Here is a 12,190-nt window from a genome sequence, read left to right as displayed (position 1 = left end):
GAATTACAACGATGCCTAAGTTCAGAGTTAGATACGCAGGACCATACCTTGAATGAGCACACTCTTACTTGCTGACACACATTAAATTCAATCCAGCAAATACATCCTAAGGATCTACCGTGAGCTAGGAGATGTTGTAGATTCTGGGACAGGAAAAATGTACAAGATACAAGCCCTGCTCTGGAAGGAGTTCAGAGTCCCTGGGAAGGTAAAGACACATAGCTAGATAGAGTACATGAGCTGGAGGCAGGAAGGGCTGCTCTAGAAAGTGCCATGGGTCTCAAAAGAGGAAAACACCATCCCATCTCAAAGAGGAGAACTGGGAAATTTCATGGGAGGAGTGCTGTATGAGGGGGACCTTTGAAAATTACTGCTGCTGCTTCTGATGATGATGATGATGGTGATGGTGGTGATAGCTAACATCTACTGAGCACCCACTATGTGCCAAACACTAGGATGAGCACTTTATTTGCATTATCTTATTTAATACCCACAACATGACTTGGGCATAGGCATTATTGCCTCCATTTTATAGATAAGAAAAGAGTCATTCATTTGCTCAAGGTCACACTTAGTACATAGTGGAGCCCAAGATGTGAACTGGCAGAGATGAGATTAAGAGGGTCCAAGGTTGTGGAAATAGCATGAACAGATGCTCTTGGAAAGAATATGTGTGGAGGTACAGCTGGCACAGAACCACATGCAAGGGGTGGGAAATGAATGGTGAGGCAGGCAGGTGCTAGACTGTAAGACTTGAAGGTCGGCACAAGGACTCTAGTTGGTTTAACGAGGCCATGGGGAGCCATTGCAGGGTATGTTTGAATGAGCACATCTGCCCTTTAGGAAGATTAATCGGACAGCCATGTGGAGGATGGATGAAAGGTAGGAGAGGGATAGAGTTAGAGGTTATGCACAAATTCAGAATCTTGAGGCCCTGAACCAAGGCATTAGCAGCCGCAGAATAGGGGTGTGTGGATGCAGGAAACAGTGTGAAGCTATAGTCTCTGGACTTCTCCCTCAGCACCCAATTATAACTTGCCAATTCCTTGTGTGGTTTTTTGGTCCGATGTCTACCTCCCTAGCTGACTGAATGCTGTAAGAAGAAATGCTGTGATCTCCTTATTCCCTGCCACAAACCCGGCACCCAGAACAATGCCTGGCAGATGGTAGATGCCCAGAAAATATTTATAGTGTGAATGAATGAATGGATGGATGGATGGATAAATGAAGAATTCACTGACTTTGGAGTTTTCCATTGAGGCAGTTGGAAAAAGGCATGCTGGAGGAAAAGAGTTGAGTGGGAGAGGGAAGACTGAGCTGTATCTTTGGCTAGATTCAATTTGAGAATATCCAGGAAAGAGTTAAGTGTGCAGGCTGGGGGAGAGAGCGATCTGAGGCTGAAGAAGGGCAGAAACCAATATAGGTAGGTGAGATTCCCAAGGAAGACAGTGAGGGAGGGGCAGTGGGAGAGGGAGGCAGCAAAAGAGAGAAAAGACCGTCTGAGAAGCAGGAGGATGACCACAGGAGTGCTGTGTCATGGAATTCAGGAGATTCAAGAGGAAGGCAGAAAAAAGTGGGTGGGAAGGAGGGCGGTAAGGGGTCTGCATGAGCATGTGATGCTACACAGGAATGGAGGAAGAGGAGAAGGGCTGTGAAAATGCTTCCGAGTCTGGTGACTAGGAGGCCTCTGGAAACTCTGACTAGGGCCGTTTTGGCAGCAGTGCAGGGGCTGCAGATCTCTGATCTCAGAGAGCCATTGGGTTTGGCAGGGTGGTGAAGTAGTGGTGACACCAAGTGGAGACCATTTGGTCAGGAAGTTAGCGGGCAGAGATCAGAAGGATGAGGTTCAGAGCCAGAGCTAGAGAAGGAAGGGGATATAAGAGATGAACAGAGAAGAGATTGAAGATGTAAGGAAGAAGGAGTGATGAATGGATCAAGAAGGAGGTGTAGAGAGAGAAAATCTGGAGCTCAGGCAGATGGATTGGCTAAGAGCAAAGGAGGGAGACCTCTTCCTTAGCAACTGGAAGGGGAGGTTGCAGGAGTTCCCACTAGCTGGCATTAATTGTTTTGATAATGATTACGGCCATCATTTACTGAGCCCCCATCATATGACAAACTCATTCCATAGATTATTCCTAAGCCTTCAAAGTGGTGGTTATCATCCTCACTCTATAAAGAAAACCAACACTCAGAAAGGTTAAGTCATTTACTCACTACCACACAGCTAAAAAGGAGCAGATTCGGGCTCCAACTCAGATGTGCCTGACCCAAGAGCTCGTGAGCCTCCAACTGCACCGCACACCGCATGAAGTGGAAAGGGAATCACCTGATGAGTGGAATGGGGTAAGAGGAGATTGGGCCTTAAGAAATTGGTTAGGGGAGTCTCAACAGGGTGAAGACATTGCTTCACAGCTGGAAGGACCATGCTGGGAGTCGGCAGCAGGACTTTGGGGTGGACCCAAGAACCTCATCTAAATAATTCCGGCAGGCTGGGAGTAGGAGGCACCTGGAATGTTGGGAATGTAAGCATGCAGAAGACTCAGCCTTTGAGTAGATATCCTTTGCATGTGGGGGAGTCAGATGGTTATGTTTTCTGAATGAATGCAGGAAATAGAGGAGTCTAGAGAAAGAGGTGGTTTGGTGATAGAGAGGTGGCATGTTGAGTTTGAGCAGTGCCATGGGACATCCAGGGAGAAGTGTGCAAGAGGGAGGCAAGAGTATTTCTTGATTTCCTTTTGGCCTATTTCACCCCTGCTCCCCCCCTGCTCCCCCCCCCACACACTCACACATCCCAGAATGTAATTTGCACGAGGACAGCACTTCGTCTTTCTTGTTCACTGCTATATCCCCAGTGCTCAACACACTGCCTGACACATAGAGGCTCAACTAAAGGATGAATGAATGAAGGGGTCCAGTGCCCAGATAAGACATCTAGCCCCTGGAGAGGATGTGTTATCCTAGAGAAAGGTTAGAGACAGGGGCTAAGGTCAGAGTCCTGGAGAACATACTTTTGAAGAGACAAGAGGAAGGAAAGAAGCAGTAAAAGAAGGGAGGGGAGGAGGAGCCCTAGGAGAGGAGGGAGGGCAGGGGGAGGTGGAGGAGGGAAAAGAACTGAGTCACAGAAGCAAGGAAGGGGAGAGGTTTGAAGACACAGTGCGGTGGCCAGCAGTTCAAATGCTGCAGAACTGCTTCAACAGAAGCTCTGGGAAAAGGGCCCAGAAGATCATCTGGTCCAGGAGAGAGACTTGCCAGAGAAGCAAGTTAGGGATGAGGCGGGAACTAAAGCCCAGGTGCCCCTGTGGACCAATTTGAAACATCTCAAATTAGAGTCCTGCATCCTCTACCATCACCTGGCAGTTCCTTGAGCTGCATGTAAACACAGAAGAGGAACCCAAGAGTCCCTGAAATCATTCCATTATTAAAGTGTTCGTTTCCTGTTCTTAGAAATGCCGTCTCTTTACAATGTTTCGAGTCAAATGAAAACATCTTGATTGACTGAGCAGAGCCGCCTTCAAACTGGGGATTCTGGGTCAGGGTGTGTTCCCCGGCATTTCCTGGAAATCCTGTTCCTTTTTGGCATATCCTCATAAACATGCAGTCAGCAAAAGCTGACATTAATGAGCATCTGCTACCCACCAGGCACCTGACGCGTGTCTTCTCTTCCCCGTCAAACACTAATTACAAGGGTAGCTTAATACCCCTTCGTTTTGCAGGAAACAAACTGAAGTTTTTCCAAGGAGCCACAGCCAACGAGTATGGGGGTGGGGGTGGGAGTGGGGGTGGGGGTGGGGGAGATTTTAAAACAGTTGTATCCAATACCAAAGTCCCTGGCGACTGTTTTCTACTTCATCATGACTTTCTCTCCTCAAAACATCCTATCAGGTGATCTGGTCACACAGACACCCTCAAATAAACTCTCAGGCCCCATTTTATGAAAAGATCTCAGGCCGCCGATATGTTTTCTCATTTTGAAAGAAATGAGGAAAATCCATCATCGACAAATAGCCAGGGACCTTGAACTCAACCTGGTTGCAATATCCGGGCTGACTCTTCTGACACCATCTCCTAGGATTTCTTCTACCTCCTAGCAAATCATAAAGACCCCCAAGGCTGTGGAATGAAAGGCCCCAGGGAGTAGGCCTGGCCTCAGATGACCATCAAGGCACATGACACTTGGGATAGCTCATGGATGGCCCCCTCTGCACCTGAAAAGGGATCTGTGGTGGCTTTGGATGTGAAAGCACCAGGGAAACTGAATGGCTAAAACAAAAAGGACATCTCCAAGAGTTAGAGCATCCAAGTTCAAACTCTCAGGGATGTGGAAAGAAGGAGGCCAAGGGGAGAGGGAGGCATTAGCCTCTCTACCCTTCCCCCTCCCACCACCATTGGAAGAGTTCCATTTTTATGTATTTTGCATAACGAGATCCTCATTAAGATTTTATTTGGAGAGACTCTTCCAAGGCAAAAAAAATAATAATAATAAAAAGATAATAAAAACTGAAGGTCCATGACTTAGGGAAAGGAAGACTAACATAAGCTGAGTGCTTGGCACTTTTAAAGGCCCTGAGCGCCAAGAAGATTATCCTATCTCCAACCCCCTATGTATCTCAAAATAGAAATCAATATTAAGCTATAAAACACAAAACATACATGTATGGTGCAATAAAAATAACATATTTCTCCATTTGACTAGTTTCAGAAGCCTGGATGTGTTCAGCTAAAGCTGACTGAAAAAAATAAATAAATAAAGCTGGCTGTTCTCATTTTCCCACCCACCTCTGAACTGCTGCAGCCCTGAGCACAAGCTCACTCCTTCTAGGGGTTGATCCAGTGGCCTGGGCTGGAATCCTCTCCAGTCTCCACAGTAGCCCTGAGAAAGGAGGCACTGCCATCTCCGTCTTGCAGAGGAGGAAACCTGCATGCAAGTTAGGGTGGCATTAGGAACCAGCTCTGCCTGTAGCCAAAGTCCCAGCTTTTTCCCACATTCCTGGCTTCCACAAATCAGAGCAATATGATCAGAAGCCATTTGGCAGCACATATGTGCCTGGCACAGAGCAAGTGCTCAAGGAATAGCCCCCTTCGGTCTCCTCCCCCCGCCAGGTACCAGACACTTGGTCTTGGCCTCAGAGGACTGAGGCACAGGATGCCTGAACCAGGGTGAGGCTGCTCTCCATCTAACCCCACTGCCCTGCCTGGGCAGAGGCTTCTCCCATCTGACCCCCAACTCCTCTTCTGCAGGTCGCCACATCCCCCCCGAGCCAGGCCCGCCTGGAGCACTGCATGCAAATACAGCTGCTGGCTAGGACACACTAACTGAAGGCGTAGGCATGGACTTCGTCATGAAGCAGGCCCTTGGAGGTAAGGCCCTCGCCCTGCACCCCTCATGTGTTACCCAGTCCAGGCCCAGGTCGGAGGGGCCTCTGTGCACAGGCCCTGCCGCCTTAGCCCCAGGCTTGTCCCCCATGACCCCGCCCTCTTCCTCCCCAACCCATCCCTCGCAGGGGCCACCAAGGATATGGGGAAGATGCTGGGGGGAGAGGAGGAGAAAGACCCCGACGCACAGAAGAAGGAGGAGGAGCGGCAGGAGGCACTTCGGCAGCAGGAGGAGGAGCGCAAGGCCAAGCACGCGCGCATGGAGGCGGAGCGTGAGAAGGTCCGGCAGCAGATACGAGACAAGGTCAGTTCCGCCCTTCTGCCCACTCTAGAACGTAGCGGTTAAAGGGATCCCCCCAACCCTAGTCTCGGGCTTTCTTGAATCTTAGCTCTCACCTTAGACCTGGTTCTCTCTGAGCCTCACTCTTATCAGAAAAAAATGTCTATCACGGGAACACCCGCCTCAAGGCCCCTTATGGGGATTAAATAAGACAATGCACATAGGAAGTGGCCCCAAATGTTTGCTGCTGCAAGTCCACCACCACTTACCGGAAACCCTGGAGACGAGACAAGTTTGGAATCCGGAATGTGGGGACTTGGGGAAAGTCCCGTTGTGTCCCAAGCTTACACTGTTACAGTGTCACTCCCAGTGGGTGTGCAACAGCCACCCTATGCCAAATAGTTCAATCCTTGTTTGCTCACCCTGCCATAAATTAAAGCTATAAGTAGCCTTCCATCAGCTCAAGTCAAGTTTTGTCCCCAAAATTTGGCTGCAGGGAGAACTTCAGATCTTGGAGGATTTCAGAAGGGCAGAGAAATTATGTGAGCCAGTATTAATTTTAAAGGAAACCCCATGCTCCGTCTCTTTCTTACTGAACACCAACTGAAGACTGGCACAAACCCCAAGGATGGTATCCTTGGCTCCACTTTAGAGATGAGAGGCCTGAGGCTCAGGCAGTTCTCATGAGCTGCCCCAGCCTGTGTGCATGACCTTGAGACCCAGCTCTCTCCTTGCCCCATTCATGCTCTTCTCCACCCTCCCCCTCCCCAGTATGGGCTGAAGAAGAAGGAAGAGAAGGAGGCTGAAGAGAAGGCAGCCCTGGAGCAGCCGTGCGAGGGGAGCCTGACACGGCCCAAGAAGGCCATCCCAGCAGGCTGTGGGGACGAGGACGAGGAGGAGGAGGAGAGCATCCTGGACACGGTGCTCAAATACCTGCCCGGGCCACTGCAGGACATGTTCAAGAAGTAACTGGCCCTTCTGTCCCGTCCCCACTCCACTTGTTACCTTTTTTTTTTTTTTTTTCCCAGGTCTTTCTTTTCTTTTCATTCAGTTAAGTCTCAGTTCTGAAGGGGAAAACCTCAGTTGGCCTCTGCCCCTCTTCCCTGGCCAGGGGCTTCTCCCCCTCAGCATTCCTTCACCCCCCCTTCATCCCAGGGTAGCCAGCTCCCACCTCACTCCCAAGCTGCTTGAAGAGGAGACGACAGCTTTTCTCCAGGAGGGTGCGTTGAACCCGGTGCAAGAGACACTGGGCACCCCTCCTCTGGAAGCCTAAGGTCTATGCTACCATGGTAATCCCCATACATTCCTTCATGCTCCCCACTGCCAGGAGGACCACTGTCCCCAGCCAGCCAAAGTAATGATACATTCCAGCCCTGCCCAGCATGCTGACCTTTGACCTCTAATCCCCACTGGGGCCTCCAGGTCAGGGCAGGGGCGTTGAGTGGCCTGACTCTGAAGAAGGAAGTCAGGGTAAGCCTGCCCTGGGAGGGCCCACCCTGAGGCTGGTCTGTTCTCTTCTGGCTGGGCCTGGGTCTGGGCAGGAGGCTGGGGCTCTCCTTTCCACCCTCTAATGACACCTGGTCCAGGAGCACCCCTCCCCTATCCTGCACCCGAAGAGGCATAGCCCCTGCCAAGCCAGTCCCTCCAAATGGATCCTCTATGGACTTTAACTCATCTGTGGAGGGGCCCCAGGGTAGGGAAACCCCTAGGTCCTCCCCAACTCCACTTAGGTCCTGGGACCCCACTGCCAGGCTGAGCCCAGCTTGCCCAGCCAAGGGGCTGCCCAGGCCCCCCCCCCCAGAAAACACTTGGAGCCATTGGGCAGCGATGGCCAATGCCATGGGACTCCCCCATTGGTGCAGCCAAGCTGCCCCCATTCTTATCCACCCCTCTTCTTTACCCTGTCCTGTTCATGTGCTTCCAGAGCCCCACAGTCCCCAAGAGGACCCTTCCTGGCCAAATCCCCGAGCTTTGGGGGAGAAGCCAGGTCCCACTTGACAGAAGGTGTCTGTCCATTCATCTCACTGGCCAAGAACAAACTCTCCTCTGGGATGTGTGAGGCTGGAATTTGTTCTCCTCACTCCAAACTGTCAAGACCTGCTGCTCTGTCCACTGCTTGAGAACTGTGGGGCCATGGAGTAAATGAGAGAGAAAAGTGTGTGTTCAGGCATGAGTGTACATGGCAGAGGCTGCATCAGGAATTGTGTGTCCAGAGATTGTACAAATGAGCCTATGGTTAGAGTATCTTGAGATTTTGTATGTGTGTGTTAGTCATCATTGTTGTGTTAGAGACCATGTATGTTAGGCAGTCTTGCTTGAGGGGGTATGTATGAATTGAGATTGTCATGTGTGCATGCTAGCCGTCTCATGCGTGTTAGAGCTTGCATGTGTTAGCTTGTGCCTGTATTTGTTTTCAAAAATAGCATGTATGTCAAGAGTGATGGGAATGTGTTAGATGTTACAGAAGTACGTGTGTGAGAGAGTTGTCAGATAGGCTGAGACCGTTGAGTGTGTCTCTGTGGCTCTGAAAAGCCAATTGGGTATAAGATGTGTGCTTAGGGAGAAGGAACATAGGTAAGATGACCCCTCTTGGCCCCCAAACCATTTCATAGGTGGCTACATCCAACAGGAGACCTTGTCCTTGGCCTCGAGTCCTCCCACCCTTGGGGGGTTCCTGCCTGAAGTCCTCAGAAGTCCACAAGGACAGACCCAGGCAGTGCCCCAAGAAGCCATGCTGGGCCCCCACCAGGGCCTACCCCAAAAGCAGGGGCCAGGGAGGGGGCGACTTGCCTGCCCCAAAGCCCCTGCCCCATTGGCCCCAGTTTGCATTCTGCAGGTTTTCCATTTTAGTGAATTTATGCTTTTATTTCAGAGAGAGACACATGTCTTCTCTATCTGTTTCCAATAGTTAAAGCCATATCAGTTAGACTGCAATACTTTAAAGACGAGACAAAACAATCCATATGTTTAGGAAACCAGAAAAGTCCCCTGGTCTGTCCCTTCTCTAGGGAGCAGAGCCTCAGCAGCTCCAGCTCCCTGGACTTGCCCTTCTCCCCCACCCCCTCCTCTGTGCCCCTGTGTCCTGCCCCCCAGGGGGCCTGTGTCTGTGTCTGTGCCTGTGTCTGTGATGGGGAGCCACCTTGCACCCCTGTTGTCTGCTTGTCTGTTTCTGTCTGTTATCCTGGGCAGGATGGTCATTCTCAGGAGCCCCAGGGTTCTGGGGCAGAACAGGCAGGGCCTGGTCCTGGGGCCCCAGGCCTCCCCAGACCCTGTGTGTAGGCCCCACCTGGACACAGGGGTGGACCCCAAGTGCTCAGAAAGGTCTCCCTCTTGACAGGGGCCCACAGACCTCAAAGGTGGTGCCAGGGCACAGAGAATGCCCAATGGGCAGCAGGGACAGAGGCCTAGGGATCTTCAGATGAGCAGGGGGACCCAGCCATGCAAGACATCCCAGGAAAGCCTGAGGAACCCCAGATCCTCAGAGGGCATCCCTCTTGGTCTCCGCAGCCCCTCTATACCCCCCCAGAGTGGGCTCAGGGCTTTTCCTATATGAGAGTGCCTTCTGGGCTGGCTGGCTTAGTCTGGTGCACATCCTGGACTCCTCCAGACTCCTCCAGTCTGCTTCTGTGCAGCAGGACTGGAGGTCTTCCTGGAGGTGGGGACAGGAGGAGAATTTCTGCCTGGGGCATACCTGGCTCCAACCACTGCCAGGTGATTGCTTTGGGGTCCACGGGAACATGAGGATCATCATTCCTGGCACAGACCTCACTGAGGAGAGAGACTAATATGTGACCTAGAGAGGATGTCACATGTCACACACTTAGAGGGCACAAAATATGTGTGAGGTGCTCTGGCAGGGAAGGGGGTCCACATGAAGTACTGGGGGCAGGAGGTATATCAGGCCCACCGATGGGAGGGGGAAGAGTGAGTCACACACAAACGGGGCAGTGTGCATGTGACACGCTTAGGAGTTGGGGGCAGGGAGGGAGCCACCCTAGAATTCAGCGAGTACACACACAGAAACAGTATACAAGAGAGATGGCCCCCAGCTAGAGAAACAGCAAAGAGCAGTCATTGCATGTGGGTGAAGAGAGAACTTCAGGGAAGTTGCTTGCCACGGAAGGCCACTGTCATGCTCTGTGCCTGGGGGCTGACTGCCAGAGAGTAGGGAAGGATGTGGGATCTCCTGTGCTGGACACTGGCGATGGCCAGAATTTCCACGCAGGTACATCCTCTGCTCTGGCTCCAGAAGTTCCTGAAAGGTGTCCTTAACTACAGAGGGGTCTCCTCCAAGGCAAGCAGGAGATCAAAAGACTATCCCAGCGAGACAGTGAGTGGGGAGGGCTCCAGAGAGAAGGAAGGGGAACGAGAGACAGAACAGAAGTACGTCAGTTCAGGCTCTTCTCAGGTGGAAGAGCTGGTGGGCCAAGAAGCCACCCCTTGGCTAGAGTAAGATGGGGCAGACCACCAGCCCCAAGAGCCCCCAACACTCAGCTGACAGGATTGCCCACCCCCCCCACCCCACCCAACTGCTCCATCCTCCTGGGGTCCCGCAATCCCTCAACTGCACAGGGGACTGAGGGGGACGCAGACTGGCTCAGATGACAGGATGTCTCTTGAGCCTGAGGACATGTCTCCCCCCCTCCATGTCCCTCTTGCCCCCTTTTCCCACCTCCTTCACTGGGGAGAGAACAAGAGGTGCTCCTGCTCGCCCTCGGGTGGGGACGGAGGTCCTAGTGTGACCCAGGTGAGGATGACCATCCTGCTCGCACGGGGGGGATCCCTTTCCCACATCTGTGCTGTGTCCTTGTTGCTCTGCTTCCTTTAAATGTGTCAGTGCCTGGGGGGAGGGGAGGGGTGCCCCCCCGACCCCCCTGAACCTGACCAAAAGCCATGGCTGTTGTTCCCCCTTTGTATGATGCAGATGCTAAGATGTACCAAACCAACCATGACAACAAAGAAAAAACCTTGTACAGCACCTCTTGGTCTGTCTTCTGTCCGTCGGCACCGCCAGGCCTACCAGCTGAGATGAGGCGGGAGGGCAATCCACAGAGCTCAAGAGACCCTCAGAAAACCTTCAGTTTTACCTTTGCTTCTGGCCAGGACACTCTGGTGGTGATCCCAGACCCAACCAAGAAAAGAGTCAGGGCTGGCCCCAGAGATCCAGGGCCACTCACCTGCCCTTTGAAACTAAATGACAACCCCCAGAACTTGTGGTCTGGCCTGATTGTACACCCCACACCCCATCTCTGGCCACTTCCACCCCCCGCCCCCGCCACTGCACTCCCCCCCCAAGCTCTTTGCGTGGGGCTTCCTGGCACAGAGTCAATTTGATGGGTAGGCAAAGGTCTGTCACTGGTCATCCCACCCACATTGTTGGAGTTCCTGCCTCTGCCAGGCAGTGTTCAGGAGGCAGGAGACACAGAGAAAGGATTCCACTCAGCATTGCTCCTGGACACAGACACATCCCGGGCTTTGTTGAGGACTCAGGATCAGAACACCCTCGGCTGCCCTCTGCCATCGCCCTGCCTTAAGCTAGGCCTCTTCTTCTCTCTGCTTGGACAGGCACCTCCCATTCCCCACTCACAGATCTCCTAGCCTCTACCTCCTACCCCCAACCCCCTACTCCACCTAAAACTTAGATTTAGCCATGTCACTCCCCGGCCCAAGACCCTTCAGTGGGCGGTTGAGGACAACCTCGAAATGGTCAAAATAGCCCTGTGTGATATGGCCCCAGCTGGCTAGATCAGACCCACACCCAACTCTGCAGCAAGCACCCCAGGTCCCCACAAATACCATGCTATTTTGTGTCTGCCCATTCTGTTCCCTCTGCCTGAAATGAAAGCTATCCTTTCCCTCCCTGGTGTACCCCTAAATTCTCAAGATCCAGCTCCAAGGTCACCTTCTATGTGAAGCCCACCCTGACACAGCCCTGCCCCTCTGTCCACAGCAGACTTTTTTACTGAGTTCACACACCCCAGAGCATCATGGTTGAATGCTCAGACAGTGCTGGGTTTCTGGTGGGTTCTGTGGCCCAGCACAGTGATCTTGAAGAAGCCACTTAACCCCTTGCCAGTATTTGCTTGCAAGTAAAATGGGATAATAAGACTTTCACCAGGGCTGCGAGCATTGAATGGGGTGCTGTCCACTCACTCTGAGCACCACACGCCATGTATTCAATGAATGACATGCTGCAAATTCTGCTCTAATTGAGGTTGTTGCACATCTTGCTCACTTGGGAGCTCTATAAGGACAGAGCTGGCTGATACCCCGAGGCCTCCCAGCAGTCACCCTAGAATCTAGCTTACAACGAATGGGTGCTCAGGAGCCCTAATGCTGATGATCTCCATCCCCTCCACTTGGTGGCCACAGTCACTTTGTTCTTAGCTCTCTGCATTTCCTGGGCAGTGCACAGAGAAGAAAACATGACCCCTCCCTCTTCTATGCCCTAACATCATCCCACTCCCCACCAGTCCTCCCAGATCTGCTCAGGAGTCTGGGCTTGTGCATTACAGGTTGTAGGTCCCCTAGACTCTT

At 52.1% G+C, this 12,190-nt stretch overlaps 2 protein-coding genes across 19 annotated transcripts in view; one reads left to right on the top strand and one right to left on the bottom strand.

Annotated features, from left to right (window-relative positions):
- CPLX2 (complexin 2) overlaps window positions 1-10,631 on the top strand; it is a 68,785-nt gene extending 58,154 nt beyond the window's left edge. For both annotated transcript variants that reach the window (XM_021084435.2, XM_021084434.2), the window contains exons 2-4: window positions 5,239-5,358; window positions 5,502-5,677; window positions 6,425-10,631. In XM_021084435.2, coding sequence (XP_020940094.1) covers window positions 5,328-5,358; window positions 5,502-5,677; window positions 6,425-6,622 — 405 coding nt within the window. In that variant the 5' untranslated portion in view covers window positions 5,239-5,327 and the 3' untranslated portion in view covers window positions 6,623-10,631. The remainder of the gene's footprint in view (window positions 1-5,238; window positions 5,359-5,501; window positions 5,678-6,424) is intronic.
- THOC3 (THO complex subunit 3) overlaps window positions 1-12,190 on the bottom strand; it is a 291,571-nt gene that overhangs the window by 207,170 nt on the left and 72,211 nt on the right. For 8 of the 17 annotated variants that reach the window (XR_014838023.1, XR_014838028.1, XR_014838022.1 and 5 more), the window contains one exon: window positions 4,777-4,915. The exons of the other annotated variants lie outside the window; for them this stretch is intronic. The gene's annotated coding sequence lies outside the window, so the exon portion shown is untranslated. The remainder of the gene's footprint in view (window positions 1-4,776; window positions 4,916-12,190) is intronic. 17 annotated transcript variants of the gene reach the window in all.

Source organism: Sus scrofa, chromosome 2, assembly GCF_054392235.1.
Source record: "Sus scrofa isolate SSC_HxYL_T2T_F1_AM1 chromosome 2, Sscrofa_HxYL_maternal_Yorkshire_Landrace_v2.0, whole genome shotgun sequence".
Taxonomy (NCBI): Eukaryota; Metazoa; Chordata; class Mammalia; order Artiodactyla; family Suidae; genus Sus; species Sus scrofa.
Note: the sequence above shows the minus strand (reverse complement) of the source record. Positions and strands in the feature narration are given on the sequence as shown.